This window comes from Macaca fascicularis, chromosome 1 (assembly GCF_037993035.2).
Source record: "Macaca fascicularis isolate 582-1 chromosome 1, T2T-MFA8v1.1".
In the NCBI taxonomy this organism is placed as follows: domain Eukaryota; kingdom Metazoa; phylum Chordata; class Mammalia; order Primates; family Cercopithecidae; genus Macaca; species Macaca fascicularis.
The window spans coordinates 186,629,605-186,652,553 of NC_088375.1; the positions used below are offsets into that span (position 1 = coordinate 186,629,605).

The 22,949-nt window shown below is 36.0% G+C and overlaps 2 protein-coding genes across 9 annotated transcripts in view; one reads left to right on the forward strand and one right to left on the reverse strand.

Moving 5' to 3' along the window:
- The window catches only part of LOC123568732 (selection and upkeep of intraepithelial T-cells protein 1-like), a 192,097-nt gene that overhangs the window by 111,866 nt on the left and 57,282 nt on the right, over positions 1-22,949 (forward strand). The gene's annotated exons all lie outside the window — the stretch shown is intronic.
- LOC102116697 (selection and upkeep of intraepithelial T-cells protein 1-like) overlaps positions 1-22,949 on the reverse strand; it is a 221,976-nt gene that overhangs the window by 37,043 nt on the left and 161,984 nt on the right. For all 8 annotated transcript variants that reach the window (XM_065522999.2, XM_065522995.2, XM_065523002.2 and 5 more), the window contains 2 exons: positions 3,108-3,188; positions 1,154-1,497 (listed from right to left, as the gene is read on the reverse strand). In XM_065522999.2, the coding sequence (XP_065379071.1) occupies positions 1,154-1,497; positions 3,108-3,188 (425 nt within the window). The remainder of the gene's footprint in view (positions 1-1,153; positions 1,498-3,107; positions 3,189-22,949) is intronic.

Consider the following 22,949-nt stretch of genomic DNA (forward strand, 5'->3'; position numbering starts at 1 on the left):
AAATACCCATGCACAGATAAGGACTTGATCAATGACAGAAGTGCCTGACAATTATTGGGAATATTCAATAAATATATAATTTAATAAGGAGAGACATTGTTACCCAGCGTAATGCCTATGTGACACAGCTGAATTTCTACCCTGCCCTAGCTCTACTTACATTCAAGAAACATGGCACCTGCAATAAAAAGTTCCATTTGTACCCAGACCAGCTGAGACTGGTTAGAACCAAGATGGCGGACAAAACAGCTTCAAAACGACAGCGGGCTTCATTATAATCTCATTTCCATGCAAAATGACACCCCCACCAGAACCATGACAGTTGACAATCATCAACTGGAAGAAGCCATATAAGGACAAAAGGGAAGGCAGCACTCTGGTTACCAGAGGTTCACTCCCCAGCTCCAGAAAATACATTAATATTCCTCCCGTTAGTTTTAATGTCCAACTTCTTTATTAGAAAAACCCTATATTTTAATCCGCTCACCCATCACTAATCAAGAAACTGATTTGTGAGCCATGCTCCCAATTCTCAATTCCGTGACCATCGAATAAGTTTATACTGCTTGAAACTGACTTTCAGTTTTATGTACTGGCTTTGTGACACTAAACAAGGAAAGACTACATCTTTGACGAGATTAGCTTTGTCAATAACAACATCATTCCCTCATAAATACACAAGAGTAAAATCCATATGGGTTAAGAACTACATTTGAAAAAAGAATTTTAAGAAAGTCAAGTGTCTAAGAGCAATCAGTGTCGTTCCCAGTCTTTGTAAACCAGTTGGGAGTGGTGATCCCAAAACCAGTCCACCTCCATATGTTGTGCACTCTGGGATGAAGACAGCTGGCAGCTGATGTTCTTAAAATTTGAAGAAAAAACAAAAAAAGAACCATAAGAAGTATAATGGCTACTTCTTGGAAAGCAGAAAAGTAAATAGCGCTATTGAGGGGTACAAAGGTGACTTTAACTTAATCTAAAGGAACTATGACAAATTGCTAAGAGTATCTGTGCACTATATTACTCTCTATTTTTTTCAAAAAATTCTATTATTATTTTATTATATTTGAAAGTTGTAAATTTTAAAAACTATTCATGAATTCGGGGTCATGGAATTGCCAAGGAAATCTGAAGAGGACTCTCCTGTCCTTACCTCCCTCAGATCCACGATGCCTTCTTCATAGGTGTGGCCATCTTTAAAGAAGCAGTGATACTGCCCACCATCAAAAACAGTGACGTTGTAAATCTGGAGGGTAATTTTGCCGCCTTCTAGTGCATCCTTCAGGAACACTGTGCGATTCATGTAGTTCTGAATGCCTTCTCCAGAGTGTTCTTCCCCATCTTCATACAGGTAAATCATTTGGGAATGGCGATCCCGAAACCAGCCCACCTGCATGAGCTGTGCATTCTGTGGTGGGGACAGTTGGCAGCTGAGCTCAGCCTGGCTGCCGACCATGACCACGTGGTGACTCCTAGAGCTACTCACAGTGAACTGCTCTGTGGAGAGTTGAAGACCAAAGATTTAGTCTGAAGACTACAATAGAATGCTCTCCTAGATCCTCTTTTTTGGGATGCTCTGACCTTTCTTCTGATTCTTGATGTTGTTCTGACTTCAGAACTTTGCTCTCAGATATATCTTTACTCTGATGGCAGTGTTTTTCCCCCAGACGCTCATAGCTGCCTCCTTCTCATCACTCAGGTTCCATCTTAAAAAACTACTCCTTAAAGAAATGTTTTATGATTGCTCATTCAACATTTCCCGAAATCACATTTCCCCAGCACATATCACTATCTGATATTTTATTTCTAATTCTTTTCTTCATTTTCTCTCATGACCTATTAATATGTAGGTAATGAAACAAAAGAGTCTCTTTTTTCATTCTTTTTTATATCCTCAGTGCATAAAGCATTACCTGAACATAATAGGCACTTCATGAATATTTAAAGAATGAATGGAGGATGCTCCAATTGTCAAGAGGTGGGATGTGGAACCTGATTATTTTACAATCTTTACTTTAAAAATATACCAGCTACTTTTTCTAATATCAGTTTTTAGTGGGCTAAAAGTGGCCACAACAATTTTTATGTCCCTTCCATGAAGCAAAAAGTATGACTGTTCCTCTTGAATTAGTGTGTTCTGTGATTTCTTTGTTCAGTAGAATGCAGCAGAAGACATGCTGCAATAGTTTCTGGGCCTGTTTTGATAAAAGAGCAGCAGCCATTCTTTCCTGTTGTAACAATATTTCTTGAAGCCCTGAGCTGCCTTATACGAAGTCTGACTACCTTGTGACCACAATAGTAGAAAATCCACATGTGGATAGATCAGTTGACAATCTCAGCTAATCCCAACCTTCCAGCCTACTCCACCAAAATGCCAGACACCTAAGTGAAGCCACCTTGAGCCCTTCAGATCATTTCCTCCACCAGCAGATACACCAAGTGACCTCAGTCTATGTCACATGGAGCAGAAGAATCACCCGGGTGAGCCCTGGCCGAAGTTTCTGACCCACAAAATTGTGGATAGAATAAACTGATTGTTATTTTACATCATTAATGTTTAGGCTAATTTGTTCCAAAACTGTAGATAACTATCACATGGGTCCTTCCATACCTTTAGCTTTTGCTTCTCTATACTATGTCAAATTCATTTCTGTCTCTGCTAAGAATGTTTACCCCTCTCATCATAAGTAATCTGAATTATAAAACCTAATAGTCCTCTGCTCTAAGAAAAATTTGTGGACAGCTCCCACTCACACTAACTTCTTTATGTGAAGTCCTGCTAATCCTATAAACTTATAATTCATATGGTTACATAAATAATTGTGGTGTGTTCTTAAAGATAAGATATATTTATTATGATTTGCCAGTGAGAATTTAAGCTTCCTAAGGAGACATGTTAAACATTTATCTATGTTGTCTCATAGGCACATAATTGCAACTCTGTAGCATAACAATTGAAATAACATTTCTTAATCTTAAGCTGTTTTAATACTCATTTCTACCACCGAAACTGGAATATAAGGGTAAAATCTGTGAAATAACAGTGAGAAGCTTGCTCATTTTTTTCAGCGTAATTTGCACCATGAAAAAGAAATAGATATCCCTACCTGAGGTGAGTACTGTTATCTGTAAGAGAAGAATGGCCACAAAGTATCCAGATAAAGAGGAAAATGCAGGCTCCATCACACCTGGAAAACAAAACCATAATTACAGTATCAGGAAGCAAGAACCATGGTAACACAGGGAAAGAAAAGAAATAAATAATTTTCAAATCTTGTCTTTTGAGAGAATTTCATTTGATGTGCAACCAAATGAGCTCATCAAACCTTAGGTGTCAGGTCCACTGAAATGATCTCTTCTCCCCTTTCCTTTATATGTGTTGACTTGGCTTACTGCCTTTATCAGGTTAACTGTTCTGAAAGGAACTGTGGTAGATAAGAGCATAAAAGATGTCCAGAAACCAAGCTATGCGCATTCCCACATTCACTTGGCCCCACCTGCCCCTTGACCTATGCTACTTGCTTGGCTGAAAGCCCTGGCTGCTGCTGCCAAAGTTGCCTCATTTCCTGATGCAAACGATGATTTGCCTTCTTTTGTTGGGGAAGGGCCAGTTTCAGCAAAACATGTTATGGGCATGGTCTGACCTAATTGGATCCATGGAACTTCTGGTTCTACCCACCACTCCCTCATTCAAAGGAAGGTGAGACCTAGATTCCCCAGTAGTTTCCCAGAGTGCCTGGTTAAAATAACTCATTTGTAAAGGTGTGTTAAATGCCTATAAGATAAAGTTGGATGAATCCGACACAAGAAATAGGAGGAAGCGAGCAGATAAATGCTTCTTCTTTCTTGTTTCACATACTAATTTTCCCCCTCACTTTTGCTACCGATTATTACACCACCACCCTACCCCTCACCAATAGACTGTTAGTAATAAGTTTAGGCACAAGCTGTTTTTCTAGGAATCCAGATAGAGGGGGAAAAAAGACACTGCTAAGATATGGAGGTACACATTTGCATGCTGGATTGCGGAGTATATATTTGTTTTCATACACTCAGTAGCTATGCAAAGTTTGGTTCATGAAGGACCTCAAATACGTCAATGAATAAAATGTTAGATTTATCCTCTAGAAAATGGTGTGCATACATGCAAAATATAAATGACGTAATTCCATGGTGAGATTTATGTTTTATAATACAAGAATATAAAATAATGTACCAAAGGAGAGAAAACCTACAGGTTAGATGGCTCTTGCAATTGTCTAATCTATTCATTAAAAAGCAAATGAGATTGAAAAGAATAGAATAAATGAAAGCAGTGTTAAATGACTAAGAGAGTGGAAGGACAAGTCACAGAGTTGGAGAAGATATTAACAAATATTCAAATGATAAAGAGTGCATATCCTGAATATTTATTTTTTAAAATGTTTAGTTATACAAATTATTTTTAAGGGAGCTGAACCAGTAGAAACACAAGTAAGACACCTGAACAGTTAAGTATAGAAAATAGCCAAATAGCAGTAAACATAAGATAAGGTGTAGAACCTCGTTAAGAATCAGGAAAATGCATATTAAAACCATAACCAACTTTGAAGTGAACATATTTGGGAAAAAATAACAATACAACAATAAAAATAATAAAAATTATAAAACAGCATAATAATTATTTATATACATTTATGTTGTACTAGGTATTATGAGTAATTTAAAGATGATTTAAAGCATATGGGAGGGTGTGCATAGGTTTTATGCAAATACTACATTTTATATAAGGCACTTGAGCAACCAGATTTTGGTATTTGCAGAGATCCTGGAACAAATCCCTTATGGATACCAAATGATGACTGTATAAACTTAGAACTTCCATCCAGAATATCCATAAAGAATTCTTATAATTTTATAAAGACAGAAAAATTGACAAAATTGCTTGAGTCGACACTTCACAAAAGAAGATATCTGAATGGCAAATAAGACATATAAACATGATCATCATTTGTCACCAGGAAATACAAATTAAAACCACAATAAGGCACCGCTGCACATTTGAATAGTTGAAATTAAAATGACTGACAATATCAAATGTTGATGATAATAAGGAGCAAGCAAAACTGCTGGGTATTTTTGGTGGAAGGATAATATAATACAATTGATACAATGCATTTAGTTCAGGAAGTTCAGCGGAGCAGCACTGTAGCCAGTACACCAAACTGACAAGGACAAAAAAACAGAAGAGGAGGAAAATTGATCAATAAGCAATCAGTTATTGACCAGAGACCAAAACAGTAAGGGTTTGAGGAGGAAAATTGATTAATAGGCAATCAGTTATTGACCAGAGACCACAACAGTAAGGGTCTAAACCAGCATTTGTTTACATACATGAGGACTAGGCAAATAAGCAAGTATTTTTAAGGATAATGACAGCCAGGTGTCTTATAATGTGAGAAAGAAACTACAAATATAGAAAGGAAGTTAGAATACATTCTATGATATTGAGTTGAAATTGGAGCAATTCATATAAAGTCATGGGTTTCAATAGATACAGGTAGATAGAAAATTAAGTATTAAATACATATGTGTGAATAGTTAGATACATAGATAGTCTGAGTTCTGTCCACTGGCAGCACCCAGGAGCAATAGCTAGCAGCCAGATCTTGGTCTCTAAATACCACTCCATTCTCAACACAACCAGGTTCTTCCAACAAATAATTGATTCCAGGGTGTGTTAGTCTATTTTGGCATCACTAAAAGAAATACCTAAGGCTGGGTAATTTATAAAGAAAAGGGGTTTAACTGGCTCATGGTATTGCAGGCTGTACTGGAAGTGTGACTTAAATAGAGTCTCTGAGCCTATTGGAGCTCTTTTACTATTCTTGCAATGTTCATAAAAATTTGAAATTATTTCAAAGTTTAAGTAATAAAAAACTGTTACTTCTACACAAATAAGAATGTTGGTAAGCTACAGAATTATAGCTTTTTTAAAAGCCATGAGAGAGCTAAGAACACAAAGAAACCTAATAAACCAAATTCCAGAAAGTGAGGACACCTTCCTAGGCGAGAAGAAACCTACAGCTGATTTCACCTCTGGTAAAATTATGAGAGAAAAGAGAATCTACCATGAATAGGAGTAGTGCACAATAAGCTAAATTGTTAAGAGTCATATGTGGTCTGGGGGAAGAGCCCCTGCCACAGAGAAAATCTGTATGTTCCACCAATTCTTTATCATGGAAACTCAATTATTACATGGGAATAGTATACCAAAGGATGCAGACAGAGCACAAAAGGTGAGAGAGATTTTGAGGCATGCAGGGCCTTCCCCAAATGACTGCTGAAGATTCAGGGAAAGACAGATAAAGTGTGGTAAATCTTCCTAGAGACACCCTCATCAGTCACACTACACTGGTCTTCTAATGGCTGAGGGCTGGAAAAGAGAATGGAGAAAGATTGTCTAAGACACAAAAGAGCTAAAGTATGATAGGAGAGCAAAAAGAATTCCTTGGTGAACCAGAAAGCTGGCAATTGAACTGTAAAGCAGAGAGAAAGAGAGAGTTCAAAGTTCAGGAAGATGGCAAGTGGATTGAAGACATCTTTTGCAACTTGCTGGTCCTTGAGTCTTTGACCCTTTTAAGGGGAAGTCCTAATTCCACTGAAAGACTTTGAAGTAAGTGGTGAAACTGAATCCAACTAAAGCTTAAACTGCCCAAATGCAACTCAAATACAAGTTACATTGGCACAGTTCCCCATATTAGCAACCTGACAAAAGAAGGACATATCCTTTTATAAGTAGAATTAGCATTAGTATTTACTCTTCATTGTCATGTCAATGTCTGACATACAAGCAAAGTTTATAAGACAATAAAAAGTAATAAAATATGACACATTACTAAGAGAGGAAAGAATCAATAGAAGCAAATCCAGGGATGGCCTAAATATTTAGTTCACCACTTATAAACGTTTTAATAAAACTATAATAAATACAATAACAGATCTATTTAGAAAAGCGACAACTTGCATGAGCAGATGGAAAATTTCTTCAGATAGGTATTATTTTACAAAAAAGAATGAAATGAAAATGCTAGACACGAAAAATATGATATTAGATATAAAGAGATAATTTGAGGGCTTAACAGATAGGACACAACTGAGAAAGGAGTGGTGAACTTAAAGAGAGATAAAAAAAAATTATTTAAACTGAAATTAAAATAGAAGGAAAAGTAAAAAAGATAGAAGAAAGCATTTATGACATTAACAGAAAGGAAAAAATTATATGTATAATCATCTCAACAGAAGTAGAAAATAATCATTTGACAAGATTCAACTCTTACAATAAAACTTTCAAAATCTGAATAGAAGAAAACCCATCCGTTTAAAATATACAATTTATGATAACATCAAAAATTAAATACATTTGAATAAATTGAATAAGTAGAATATTTTTATAATGAAAACTGAAAAACATTATTTAGAGATATTAAAGATGACCCACATTAATGGATAGATATATAATGTTCATAGATTTAAAGACTCAATATTATTTATAAATCTGCTTTTAATCTATGGATTAAACTTAATCTCCAAATTCAAGTCATCTTTCTGAGGAAACTGACATAATTTATATAAAATTTTATAGAAAAGGTCAAGATATAGAATATCTAAACATTTTTTAAAATAACAGATTTGGAAACCTAGCATTAATCAATACAATAATCAAAATAGTGTTGTATTGTCAGAGGGATAGTGTTGTACTGACAATGAATTCTTGACAAAGATGCAAAGTACAGAAAGTTCAGATCTATTTCTAGACTCTCTTTTGTTTCACTGATCTATTTGTGGGCTTTTACATCAATAGCACAGTCTTGATTAGTGCAATTTTATAGTGAGCTTCAAAATCACATTCTCCAGCTGAATTCTTTTTCAAGAGCCACCATGCAACTATCTATGGAATTGGAGAAAAGGCAAATCTTCTAAAAACAACTATTCTCCTGTGGAGAATCAACTTCTGGCTTACTACTAGAGTCTGGTAGAGATCGAATGCCTAATAATGAGACACTAAGTGATCATAATGATCTACACTGGCTAATGAACTGATTGGCCAGCAGGTCAGAATCTTGGAATAAACCAAGTTGGAAGATTAGTGACAGGCAGTCTTGGGTCATGTGTGAATGTGCTTCTCAAAATGAGCACAAAATCTTGACATATTTGTGAATTATTTACATAGTTATCCAAGGCTGTCTATTGGAGAGGAAGTCTTCAATAATCAAGTGGAGAAGGTATCTCATGTTGTGAATATCAATCAGGCCTCTTTTCTGAGAAACTCTGGTGCTTGTTTAACGGACTTATGTACAAAACGGCCATGGTGGTGGGATAAAAGTTATGCCTAAGATCAACAAAATGGACTTTCCCTCCCCATGATTCTTCTATCTACTGAAACCACTGATTGCCCAACTGTCTATGGTAGAGCTTAAACACGAAGTCTCAGATTTGCAACCATTCTCCACTGACTGATTATATTGGACTTCTTCCACTATAGAGAGAAGATCAATTTTTCTCCACTGGATTAGACAATTATCCTGTATATGTGTTTGTCTTTCTTGACTGCAGTGCTTCTGCCAGCATCATCAAGCACAGACTTATGACATTTTGTTGTCATTATGGTATTCAGTTGAAAATAGCTTCTGACCAAGGAACTAATTTTATCATAAAACAAGAATATCAATGAGTTCCTACTTATAGAACTGGCCAATCTCACCACATATATTCCTTTACATGGAAGCAGCTGCTTTTCCAGACCATTGGAATGGTCTATTGAAGACTCAGTTATGGTGCTAGCTGGAAACACCACCTGCAAGGCTGCAACACTCCCCCATAAGATGCAGTCCTTTCTTCAAATAAATAAAGTATATGTGGTGTTTTTTAATTATATTGCCATAATGCATAGCTTCAAGACTAGAGAGACAAAAGCAGAAGAGGTTTCTCTGTCATACCCAATAATCCATTCATTATACTCTCACTTCCCATTCCCACAGTTTTCAGTTCTGTCAGTCTAAAACGCTTCCCAAGGGAGGAGTAAATTCACATGAGTGCCAACATCTGTCCTGGTGATACGGAAGTTGAGACTGCCACCTGTCCAAATTGGGCTCCCATTGCCACTGAATTAACAGACGAATAAAAAGGGAATGATTTTCAGCTATCAAGGGGAAATAGACACCATCAAGGCAGAAAGAACCATGCCTGGAGTCGGAGGACTTTTTTAGATACATGTAATCACTTCAATTCAGTAGTAAATGTTAATTAAAGACCTCAGTAATGCAATAAAAACAGGGTCAGTTAGGGGCTTTAGGAATAAATATTTGGGACTTCCCACCAGATAAAGAGGCCCAATATGCAGAGGAATGGCTGAGGGAAAAGGAAATCTGAATCAGATAGTGGTAAACATTATAAATATTATTTATAACTAGTTCTTGGAGAAGAGGACTGTATCAGCTATGCCCATTTTCTCTCTTGTTGGGGAAGTATTACAGGCATACTCCACAAAATCTTTTCTTGTAAGACTGGGTAAGAAAAAAATATGTACTTGAAAGCCTGGTGATCAGAGTTGATCAAAAAGCTTGCTATTCTAAGAAACATGCTTCCCTTTATAATACAGACATATGTCCACTAACAGAGTATGAATGCGCCCTTTCAATGGTCGGCCTCCAGATCATCACACTGTGGTCCACTGATACTCAGTCTCTGAAGTTTCTGAAGAATGCCACACTATAAATCTGAGGGAGACCAGTTTAAATGATGCTAGTCATAAAGAAAAATCAGGATGAATCATTGTCTTAAAGAAAAATGAGTATCCCTTGCTCTCATTCTGAATCTGGACATATTTTTTTCTAAATTCCGTTTCTATTAATGTCTACAACCAATCTGACCAAAGAGAAGGCAAACTTGTTTTTGGTAGCTGCCCTTCTCAGCATCTATTTGCCTCTGCATTAATTGTGAGACTCAAAGTATTTATCTTTGTAAAGGTTCCAAAACTGGTCAATAGCAAACTTCCCTTCTTGAAGCAGAGCAGCATAGTAGCTCATATACTAGAAAAGTTAGATTTTTCTTAAAAATTACAGAATAAAATCTGAGACTCATTGCTGCCTGACTGGAAGAGAAGCATTAGCCTACTCACCTGTGTATGATTTGATCAATCCAAATTTTCAGCACGTCCTTACTCCCTCTGTGTTCCCAGAAATATCACCTTGGTAACTAATGCTGCTACGTGGTGAGAAAAGAGCAGGGAAGTACTGAAATAGCAACTAGCTCACTCACAGTGAGTGATTCAAATCAGCATTAAGTCAAGCCAAGGCAAGTCACTGCAGCACCAAACATAGCATAAACACCAAAGTATCAGCGAAACTCCTGAGCGAAGAAAATCCCCTCTCAAAGATAAGCACACAAAATTCAATTTGGTACTTTTTACAGCTTTAATGAGGTATAATTGACAAATAAAACCTATGTATATTTAAGGTGTGCAACTTGATATTTTCGTATACATATACACTGTGAAATAATCACCACAATCAAATTAATTAATACATAAATCATCTCAATCACCTGACATAGTTAACTTTCTATTTTGGGGTGCTAAGGACACGAAAGAACCACCCTCTCAGCAAATTTAAACTATATAATACAGTATTGTTAACTATAGTCCTGTTGCTGTACATTAGCACTCTAAAACTTATACATCTTGCATAACAGAAACTTTGTACTCTTTGAACATCACCTCATTTTTCCTCCTCTTCCCGGCCCATGGTAATCACCATTCTACTCTCTGCTTCTGTAAGTTTGAATATTGGAAATTCCATGTGTAAGTGTAATTATGCAATATTTGTCTTCCTGTGACTGGCTTATTTCATATAGCCTAATGTCCTCCAGATTCATTTATGTTGTCACAAACAGAAGGATTTCTTCCTTTCTTAAGGCTGAGTAATATTTTACTATATATATATATATATATAACTTTTTTTATTATTTCATTCATTGGTAGACATTGAGGTCTTTTCCATATCTTGGCTACAGAGAATAATGCTGCAATGAACATGGAGGTGCAGATATTTCTTCCAAATACTGATTTTATTTCCTTTGGATTTATAGCTGGAAGTGGGATTGTTGGATCATGCAGTAGTTGTAACTTTAACTTCTGGAGAATGTTTCATACGGTTTTTCCATAATGGCTGTACCAATTTACATTCCTATCAACAGTACAAGCATTTCCTTTACTCCACATACTCTCCAATACTTACTATTTCTTTTTGATAAGAGCCATTCCAGTAGGTGTGTGGAGATATGTTATTGTGGTTTTGATTTGCAATGCCCTGATGATTAGTGATGTTGAGGACCTTTTCATATCTTCTTTTTATATCTTCTTCTGAGAAATGTATATTCAGGTTCTTTGCCCATTTTTTTGTTGGGTTATTTGTTATTGTGTAATTAAGTTGAATGAGTTTCTTGTAAAATATGGATATTACCCACTTATCAGGTGTATAGTTTGCAAATATTTTCTTACATTCTTTTTTTTTGAAATCTTGTGGGTACATGGTACATATATATGTATGGGGTACGTGTGATTTATTTTTATTATACTTTAAGTTCTGGAATACATGTGCAGAATCTGCAGGTTTGTTACACAGGTATACATGGGCCACGTGGGTTTGCTGCATCTATCAACCCATCACCTACATTAGGTATTTTTCCTAATAGTATCCCTCCCCTACCCCCTTCACCCCCCGACAGACCCCAGTGTGTGATGTTCCCCTCCCTGTGTCCCTGTGTTCTCATTGTTCAACTCCACTTATGAGTGAGAACATGTGGTGTTTGGTTTTCTGTCCTTGTGTTAGTTTGCTGAGAATAATGGTTTCAAGCTTCATCCATGTCCCTGCAAAGACATGAATTCATCCTTTTTTATGGCTGCATAGTATTCCATGGTGTATATGTGCCACATTTTTCTTTATCCAGTCTATCACTGATATGCATTTGGGTTGGTTCCAAGTCTTTGCTATTGTGAAGAGTGCTGCAATAAACATATCTGTGCGTGTGTCTTTATAGTAGAATGATTTATAATCCTTTGGGTATATACCCAGTAATGGGATTGCTGGGTCAAATGGTATTTCTGGTTCTAGATCCTTGAGGAATCGCCCCACTGTCTTCCACAATGGTTAGACTAATTCACACTCCCACCAACAATGTAAAAGCGTTCCTATTTCTCCATGTCCTCTCCAGCATCTGTTATTTCCTGACTTTTTAATGATCATCATTCTAATTGGCGTGAGATGGTATCTCATTGTGGTTTTGATTTGCATTTCTCTAATTTCCTCTTTAATCCTCATGATCTCAGTGATGATGAGCTTTTTTTCATATGTTTGATGGCCGCACAGATTTCTTCTTTTGAGAAGTGTCTGTTCAGATCCTTCACCCACTTTTTGAGGGGTTGTTTTTTTCTTGTAAATTTGTTTAAGTTCCTTGTAAATTCTGGATATTAGCCCTTTGTCAGATGGATAGATTGCAAAAATTTTCTCTCATTCTGTAGGTTGCCTGTTCTCTCTGATGATAGTTTCTTTTGCTGTACAGAAGCTCTTAGTTTAACTAGATCCTATTTGTCAATTTTGGCTTTTGTTGTCATTGCTTTTGGTGTTTTAGTGATAAAGTCTTTGCCCATGCCTATGTCCTGAATGGTATTGCCTAGGTTTTCTTCTAGGGTTGTTGTGGTTTTAGGTCTTACATTTAAGTCTTTAATCCATCTTGAGTTAGTTTCTGCATAAGGTGTAAGGAAGATGTCCAGTTTCAGTTTTCTGCATATGGCTAGCCAGTTTTTCCAACACCATTTATTAAATAGGGAATCCTCTGCCCATTGCTTGTTTTTGTCAGGTTTGTTGAAGATCAGATGGTTGTAGACGTGTGGCGTTCTTTCTGAGGCCTCTGTTTTTTTCCATTGGTCTATATTTGTTTTGGTCCATGCTGTTTTGGTTACTGTAGCCTTGTAGTACAGTTTGAAGTCAGGTAGCGTGATGCCTCCAGCTCTGCTCTTTTTGCATAGGATTGTCTTGGGTATGCAGGCTCTTTTTTGGTTTCATTTAAAATTTAAAGTAGTTTTTCCAATTCTGTGAAGGAAGTCAATGGTAGCTTGATGGGGATGGCATTGAATCTATAAATTACTGTGGCAGTATTGCCATTTTCATGATATTGATTCTTCCTATCCATGTGCATGGAATGTTTTTCCATTTGTTTGTGTCCTCCCTTATTTCCTTGAGTAGTGGTTTGTAGTTCTCCTTGAAGAGGTCCTTCACATCCCTTGTAAGTTGGATTCCTAAGTATTTAATTCTCTTTGTAGCAAATGTGAATGGGAGTTCACTCATGATTTGGCTGTCTGTCTATTCTTGGTGTATAGCAATGCTTGTGATTTTTGCATATTGATTTGGTATCCTGAGACTTTGCTGAAGTTGCTTACCAACTTAAGGAGATTTGGGGCTGAGATGATGGGGTTTTCTAAATAAACAATCATGTCATCTGCAGACAGAGACAATTTGACTTCCTCTCTTCCTATTTGAATGTGCTTTATTTCTTTCTCTTGCCTGATTGCCCTGGCCACAACTTCCAGTACTAAGTTTAGTAGGAGTGGTGAGAGAGGGCATCCTTGTCTTGTGCAAATTTTCGAAGGGAACGCTTCCAGCTTTTGCCCATTCAGTATTGTATTGGCTGTGTGTTTGTCATAAATAGCTCTTATTATTTTGAAATACATTCCATTAATATTTAGTTTATTAAGAGTTTTTAGCATGCAGGCTGTTGAATTTTGTTGAAGGCCTTTTCTGCATCTATTGAAATCATAATGTGATTTTTGTCGTTGGTTCTGTTTAAGTGATGGGTTACATTTATTGATTTGTGTATGTTGATCCAGCCTTGCATCCAGGGATGAAGCCAACTTGATCATGGTGGATAAGGTTTTTGGTTGCTTTTTAACTCTGTTGATGGTTTTTTTTCATTGTGATGCAGAAGTTTCTTGGTTTGATATAGCCTAACGTGTTTTGTATGTTTTTGTTGCCTTTGCATTCAGTGTCATATCAAAAAATTCATTGCGAAAACCAATCTCAAAATGCTTTTTCCCTATGCTTTCTTCTAGGAGTTGTAACGTTTTAGGTCTTATGTTTAAGTCTTTAATCAATTTTGAGTTGATTTTTTTATATGGTGAGACATAAATGTCCAATTTACTTCTGCTACACGTAGATATGCAGTTTACCCAATATCATTTGTTGAGAAGGCACCCCTTCCCCCATTGTTTTCCTTGGCACCAATGATCAGTTGACGGTAAATGCATAAATTTGTTTCTGAGGTCTCTATTCTGTTCTTTTGGTCTGCATGTCTGTTTTTATGGCATTACCATATTGTCATGTTATTTTGGCTTCGTAATATAGTTTGAAATCAGGAAGATTGACATGTCCAGCTTTGTTCTTTTTTATTTAACTATTGATAACAAAATTGTTTTAATGGTAAGTGCAAAATTTAGAAGGGCAGTCATGCATCAAAAACACACAGAACAAAAAAATGTTAATTTATATAATAAGAAGAGAAGAGAAAATGGTATTATACTAAATTTAGTCTACCATCCTACTGCAGGGAAACATTACAAACGTATTGTCATCTATACTGAGTCATAATAATAGTCCTTTTAAATGTTAATAAGAAAGACTGAGAGGCATATAAACAATATACAACATTTGAGTGTGGTAATTCAGATTGCATTCCTTTTGAAAAGGCTTTATGATGCAGTTATTGATTCATCAAGACGAAACTGTTTTCTGTGTCTTAACAAGCCTGGCTTCATGCTACACAGACTTCTGTGGGGTTGACTCTTATTTGGAACCATTTCAAACTAATTAGCACAAAGAGAAATGGTGGTGTTTGTAAGTACCACAGCTCTGGTCCTGTTTGAACAGCTCTTCTCCAAAATTAATTCGGTTGTAGCCCTGCATGAATAATAACTTTATGGCAATAGTTTAGATAAATATATTGTTAATCAATGCCATCTTTCTGAACAAAATGCTGGAGCAAATTTTACATAACAACACAAGGCAACATAGAAAAGTGAGTTTGCGAAGCTTTGAAAGACATAGTTTGCAGTTCAATTTTGTTTCTTTTTTGCAAATGATAAGTATTTATTCATTTTTCAATTAATTTATTTACTTTTGTTTATGGTGTTTTATGATCCTGAATTATTATCACACAGTTGAATAGTAATTGCCAACCAGCCCAAGGTTCTGGGGCTGGGGGACCATTGCATACTCAGCTTAGTAGGTTTATAAGGATTGACAAAGGCTGGGAACTGACTGGACAATGCAGAGCTTTAAATACTGACATTTTTTAAAATGGTCAATAGTCCTGTCCTTTTATTTTCAACTTTTATTTTAAATTCAGGTGGTGAATGTGCAAGTATGTTACATGCATAAATAGTAAAGGCATAAATTTGCATATGTTGACCCAGCCTTGCATCCCAGGGATGAAGCCCAGGTATATTGTGTGATGCTGAGTTTTGGAATATGAATAGTCCCATTACCCAGGTATTGAACACAGTACTCAACAATTAGTTTTTCAACCTTGGCCCCTACCATTTCCCTTTCTAGCAGTCCCCAATTTATATTGTTGCCATCTTTATGTCCATGAGTACTCAATAATTTAGCTCCTCCTTACACATGAGAACATGTGGTATTTGGTTTTCTGTTCCTTCATTAAGTCTCTCAGGATAATGGCCTCCAGCTGCATCCATGTTATTGCAAAGAACATGATTTCATTCTTTTTCATGGATGCATAGTATTCCATGACAAATATGTACTAGATTTTTTTTATCCGATCCACCATTGATGGGCACATAGTTTAAATCCATGTCTTTGCTATTGTAAATGATTTCCTCTTTAATCTTCTTTCTAAAGTTTGCTTTGGCTATTTTGGGTCTTTCATGACTCCACACAAATTTTAGAACTTTCTATTCCTGTTGAGAATGTCAGATTGATATTTTAATAAAGATGTATTGAATCTGTAGATCATTTTGCATAGTATGGATTATTTTTAGAGGCAGGTTCTCACTGTGTCATCCAGGGTAGTCTAAAACTCCTGACTTCAAGTGATTCTCCTGCCTCAGACTCCCAAAGCACTGGAACTGAAGGCATGAGCCACTGTGCCTGGCCTACATTTTAGCAATACAAATTATTCTAATTTATAAATATTGTATGTCTTTTTATTTATCCATATTTTCTTTAATTTTCTTCATCTATATTTTATACTTTATTAATGTATAAGCTTTTTACCTCCTTGGTTACATTTATTCCCAAGTATTTTATTCATTTTGATTTTTGTGTGCTAAATTTGTATTTTGCAATTTCACTAATTTTTTTATTAGTTCTAAAAGTTTTTTATTGAGTCTTTAGGATTTTCTACATGTAGATCATGTCACCTGCAAACAGAAATAACTTTACTTCTTTCTAATTTAGATATCTTTTATTTCCTTTTTTTTTTTTTTTTTTTTTTTTTGGCCTAATCGCTCTAGCTAGAACTTTTAGTAGTATGTTGAACAGAAGTGGTAATAGGGAGCCTCCTTGCCATGTACGAGATCTTACAGGAAAAGCTTTCAGTTTTTCCACATTGATTATGATATTATCTAGGAAGTTTTCATATATTGTCTTTATTGTGTTGAGATAAAATGGATAGAACACTCAGACCAAAAAAGTTATAAAGAAACAGCTAACTTGAACATTGCTACATACTAAGCAGACCTAATAAGCATATTAAACTTTCCACCTAACAACAGAAGAATATACATTTTTCTCATGTACATAGAATGTTCTCCAAAATAGATTACATTTTAGATCACAAAACAAGTTATAGCAAATTTAATAAGATTGAAATCATTCCAAATATCTCTTCTGGCCACAATGGAATGAAACTAGAAATCAATAACAGTAAATAAATGAGAAATCTTACAAATACGTAGTAACTAAAAACACACTCTTGAACAACCATTGGGTAAAAAGAAAATCAAAAGAGGATTTTAAAAATATCTGAAAACAAAATTATAAAAATAACATACCAAAACTTAAGGTACACAGCAAAAGCAATACTAAAGAGGAAATTTATGGTAATGAACACCTACATTAAAAAGAATAAATATCTCACATTTAAAAACCTAACTTTGCACCCCAAGAAACTAGAAAAAGTAGAACAAACTAAGACCAAAGTTAGCAGAAGAAAGGAAATAGTAAAGATTAAAGCAGAAATAAATCAAATAGTGAATAGAAAAAAAAAGTAGGAAAAATCAACAAAACTATTTTTTAATTAATTTTTTAAATTTTTAATTAATTTTTAATTAAACAATGCAGCAAACTCATAGCTAGGCTAACTAAAGAGGAAGAGAGAGAAGACTCAAATAAATAAAATAAGAAATGAAAGATGAGACTTTACAATGGATGCCTCAGAAATAAAAAGGATCACAAGGGACTATAATGAACAATGATACACCAACAAATTGGACAACTTAGAGGAAACTGATAAATTCCTAGCATCATATAACCTACCAAAACTGAACCAAGATGAAATAGAAAGCCTGAGCAGACCAATAAAATTTAAAAAGGTGATTTATCAAGAATTAAATACTTTCCAACAAAGAAAAGCCTAGGACCAGACACCTTCACAGGTGAATTCTATCAAATATTCAGAGAAAAATTAGAACCAATCCTTCTTAAATTCTTCTCAAAACATAGAGGTAGATGAACTACTTCCAAACATTTCATGAGGCCAGCATCAATCTACGAGCAAAGCCAGACAAAGATACCACAAGAAAAGAAAACTACATGCCAATTTTTCTAATGAACATAGATGCAAAAATTTTCAACAAAATACTAGCAAACCAAATTCAACAGCATGTTAAAAGAATTACACACCATAACCAAGTGGAATTTTCCCCTGGAATGCAGGTGTGGTTCAACATATGCAAATCAATGAGTGTGATGCACCATATTAACAAAATAAAGGATAAGAAAATATTATCCTGATAGACGCAGAAAAAGCATTTGACAAAATTCAACCTCTACTCATGATAAAAACTCTCAACAAAATATGTATAGAAAAAACTTATCTCAACACAATAACTGCCACATGTGAAAATGTGTATTTTATTTTGTCTCTGATAATTCTCTTTCTTCTGGATTAAGAATTTTGTACCATCAATTACCATTATTTTCTAAATACTTATGGGGTTAAAACAACCCTAATATTTTCATATAAACCAGAGAAACTACAGGATTCTGATCCCCTGACAATTACAATCAAGGGCACAGAAAATATAAAGTATTTCAAAGTTATAGAGTCCAGACTGAGGATCTACTATCACATCAGCAATTGAGAGTGGGTACCATACTTTCCCACCAAGGACTCCTGTGACTCATGCTTTAGAATATTGCAGTGTATAACATTGATATGCCCAAACTGGAGGACTTATTTATTTTCCCCCTTTGGAGCCGGGACCCATATCCTGCTCACGCCCATCAGGGACCTTGCAGTCTAACAATGACTTATTAAAGATCTCTAATGTATAAGCTGATTAGACTCTAGATAACAGTCACCACCAACCCCTATCCCAAATAACCAGAAACCTGTTGGATCTGAAATCAGCTCAGCATTCATTAGTATCATGACAAAGCAAAGAAAGAGTTTAGGCCAAGGTCTTAATGAGATAAAAGAGTAGTTATATAGAAAAAAAATGTGAGAGAGAACCTGAAGGTATAAAGTTACAGAGATTGATATTTTAAAGCTTATATACAGACCCGTACTAAATGGAAACATAATACTTCCTAATTACTCTTATGTACTGAGTGCCTACTAATGGACTCACAGTGCTAAACACTGTAGACATACTGGCCCTAATTCTGACAATTTCCCTTCAAGAAAGATATTACTGTCTCAGGTATATAGGCTAAAGTCAGACATTGTCATCAAATGATAGGAAGGTTGGTGGTTGACAAAAGCAAAAAATTTAAAAGTAGTGCATACTGTGTTAGTTGGATAGTGTTAATAATAAAGAAAGATGTGATTTTACCTGACAAGAAGAGAAGTGGGAAGTATATGGGAGCTTCAGAATGCTGACAGATTCCTGGCTCTTTGGTCTAGTGTGGGAGAGCAAAAACAGTAACAATTAGTGACACCCACAAGGTAGGTGATTTCCATGGGGCAGAGTCAAGGTTTTTTAAGGGATTGTATGAGTAAATGTTTTTCAGAGAAACAAAACCAATAGGATGTTTATGCAAAGAAAGAGACTTATTTGAAAGGATTACCTCCCATGATTGTGGGAGTTGGCAAGTTTGAAATCTACAGGGCAGGCCAGCGATCTGCAAAGCCAAGGAAGAGGTGCTGATGTAGCCTTGAGTCCAAAGGCCATGTGGAGGCTGAACTCCTTTTTTCTTGGGAGACCTCAGTTGTTTTTTCTGGAGGCCTTCAACTCGCTGGGTGAGCCTCACCCACATTATTGAAGGTAATGTGCTTGACTCAAAGTCTACCGATTTAAATGTTTATCATATCTAAAAAGTATCTTCACAAAAGCACCTTTATCTGACAGCTGTTTGACAAGCAACTGGATACCATAGCCTAACCATATCAACAAATGAGATTATTCATCACAGGGAAAAAAAAAAGATAATTATTTAAATATAGTGAAAACATGGAGTAGAGTAAATGTATATAGAATGAGCGTCCTGAGTCAATAGATAGAATATGAGAAAAAAGAAATGAAAGAGAAAAGGCATGAAAGGATCCAAGAGAAGAGGGACTACAGGAGTTTGCATTATGGAATGGCCTACAACGATAAAGATAAGAAGCATGGTGGATGTGACATTTCTCAAAGGGAAGGCCAGAGCCAATGAGGTGATCCTCACACTGTTGGAGGCCTGAGCAGGTTAGTAGAGTGAATATTTCTCATTATTGAAATGGAATATTGTGGAGGCAACATTAAAATTTTTTGGTAAAGATCTTTTAGGAACAGAAAAGGATCAATTGCCCTAACAACGACTAAGTCAGTATCAGTCCCTCTCTTGTGGTCAGAAAGCCCTAAACTCTGTAAGTGAACCTGGGAAAGACTAGAGTTTTTCCACACTGCTTGAGTGAAATCTAGCAGCTATCCTAGACTTTTGTCAATCATCCACCCACACCTTTAAATCTAATTTGAGATGTTTACAAGATATTCCAGTGGGCATGTCACTCCACGTCTCTACTTTACATTTTTGAGGCTTGCCTAGCCTACTTCTCTAGAACTGGTTTATGAAATCTGTCCTACTGGAATTTCATCTGCTTGTGATCTATGCACGTTTCTGGTGTCCCATGTGTGGCCACTGCTTCTGCTGTGTTCTCTCCTCCTAAATTCCTGAGAATGACTCTCTAGCACTGTTCCTTGTCTTGAGCCAGTCCGACTTTGTTCCAGACACTGTTTCACATAGCACCACAGTCAAGCATATTCTAAGCCCTTTCTGAAAATATTGCTGACAACAGGTTTAGGCATCAAGGCTCATACATAGCAAAACAAAACAAACAAACAAAAATGAACAATAACAAAGCTTTGTGCTCAGTCTGCTCTGTGGGACTATTTTAGCTGATTCTGAACTGCTAGGTCCTAAACCCTGCAAGTCTGCTGAGTCATAGTAACTGCCTGCCCAACTTGTTTAATCTTAACTACATCCTAGAATCTACTCTTATAGACTTCCAGAATCCCGTACTAGAAAGGCTCGAAATTTGATACCCTCATGATCCATGTGATAATCCACAGACACCTTGAGAAAGTAGTGTAATGGATTGAGTCAGACTGACCTCTGTTATAATCCTGCATGCTATTTGCTAACTGTGTGATGCTCAAGGCATTATAAAAGAGAAATATTAATTCTCAAAATGTTACTGTATATGTTAAATGGAACTAGTCTCATGTTTGTGAAACCAAACTACCACACTGTGTAACATGTTAAGCCTGTTAAATATGAATATGAATGAACAGAAATATGACTTTGACATCCCACTTGCATTTCTCTGGGATAAGAAAAACATAAAGACCTTAGTCTTGCTGACAAATAAACCAGAAAATATTGAATATAATAGTCTTTATAGTAGTCAAACATGATAATTTGGGATGTATAAAACATGGAGAGATTATACCATTCATTTTTCAAAACATTTCCTTAAACTGCAAGTTCTTTCTCTTGGAATAGTATATTATAAGATATTAAATATCTGTTAAAACTGCTGATTGTAAAGCAAGCTGGAGAAACAAATTTTTATTCTTGTTACTCCTTTGCCCACTCCATTATCCCAGTTGATTTCTTGCTCCTCTGAGTCAGAAAAAGAAATAGTTTCTGAATATTCAAGGAGAAAAAGAGGGAAGAGTGAAAGACACATCCCTTCTCACCACTACCCAACACATTTACTTCTTAGTAGAAACCAATGATAGGCAGACAATCAATAAGCTGGAAGGGCAGTAGCTATATTTTCCTCAAGCTATGGGCAGATATAATATACTTGGAATTCTGTGGGTTTCTTTCAGTAAGTCTTCTTCTATCTGAAATAGCATATAAGATGGGATTGTGAGTGGATAATTTTAAGGAGTATAGCGAAAACTTTTGTACGTGCTGAAATGGTACAATGACAAAACATATAGAGAACAAATTAGAGCAAGGGAGTAGCCTAGTCCAGAGAAAATGGGATGCCATGTAACAGGCAGAAGCTTGGACTGGTTAATGAACTTAGAATTAAGAGAGGGTACAAACAGAAAGCCTAAGAGAGAACCCTGGCCATACCTGGACTAAACTCTGGTGGCTGAAGGAAAAGTAAAAGGAATGACTAACATTGGCCTCTAATTCCTTCAGTTTGTATTCCTGCTTGGCCCTGCCTGGAATCCCATTTTTTATGGACTGGTGACTGCCTGGTTTTAATTGGCTCTGATGGGAAGGTGGAGGGCAGGAAGGGGACAGGGAATTGGCCAAAATGGAGGGAAGCCTGTGTCTTCCTACAACTCCTCATCCAAATTAAACAATTTAGCTTTTCTTAGGCAGATATAGTTTTGCATCATTTTAAGCAAGTTTTTCTTTCACCTTCTAAACCCCCACTTACTTGTAATTAATTACTCGTCAAGATGGTCCATAAAACAAGCTATGCCAGGAAGCTTTGAAACAATAAAGCAATAGACACATGGTGAGTCACTAAACAGACAAGGATATTTCTACCTTTATACAATGCAAAATTCCAGAGAGCCCCTTCATCCCAGAGATTTTTCTTTTGCTTTCCAAAATCAGTCGGAATGTTGAGGGTCTAATCACTGGCAGGCACCCAGATAATGTCATGCCTTTTTACAAAGGCAAGGATATCCATTGAAGCCTTAATTCATTTTAAAAAATTGGAAGAGACCCAATAAAAACAGGAGAAGCTATAATTTGATTTTTAAAAGTCCCAGATTTTGAATAAGCATGAAACAAAGAGAAGACATCTTGATAGAGTTCAAACAGGTTACTTGGACTGCTGAATTCCCCAGAAGACATAATAATACACGATGGGCAGTATTGTCATTAGCAAGAGAACAGAACCAAGGGGCAATAATCCTAAAAGTTACCAGTGAGGGTCCTAGATCACAAAGACTTGGGAATTTGGTAACCAATGATATATAACTACAGAATAAACAGGCAGTTCTGAGAGAACTAAAAGAATTAGTGATTCATAATTATAAATGCAGTCTATATCAGGACTAGTTAGATCCAGACAGGGATATCATTCCAAAGAAAACAGGTTTCTAGGCAGGGCCAGGGCAGAGATTAGAACTAAAAAGTAAAGCAAAAAGGGTAATTATGTGGGATGATAAATATGATAATCTTGCTTTACTATAGTAACCATTATAGTATCTATAATGCTAT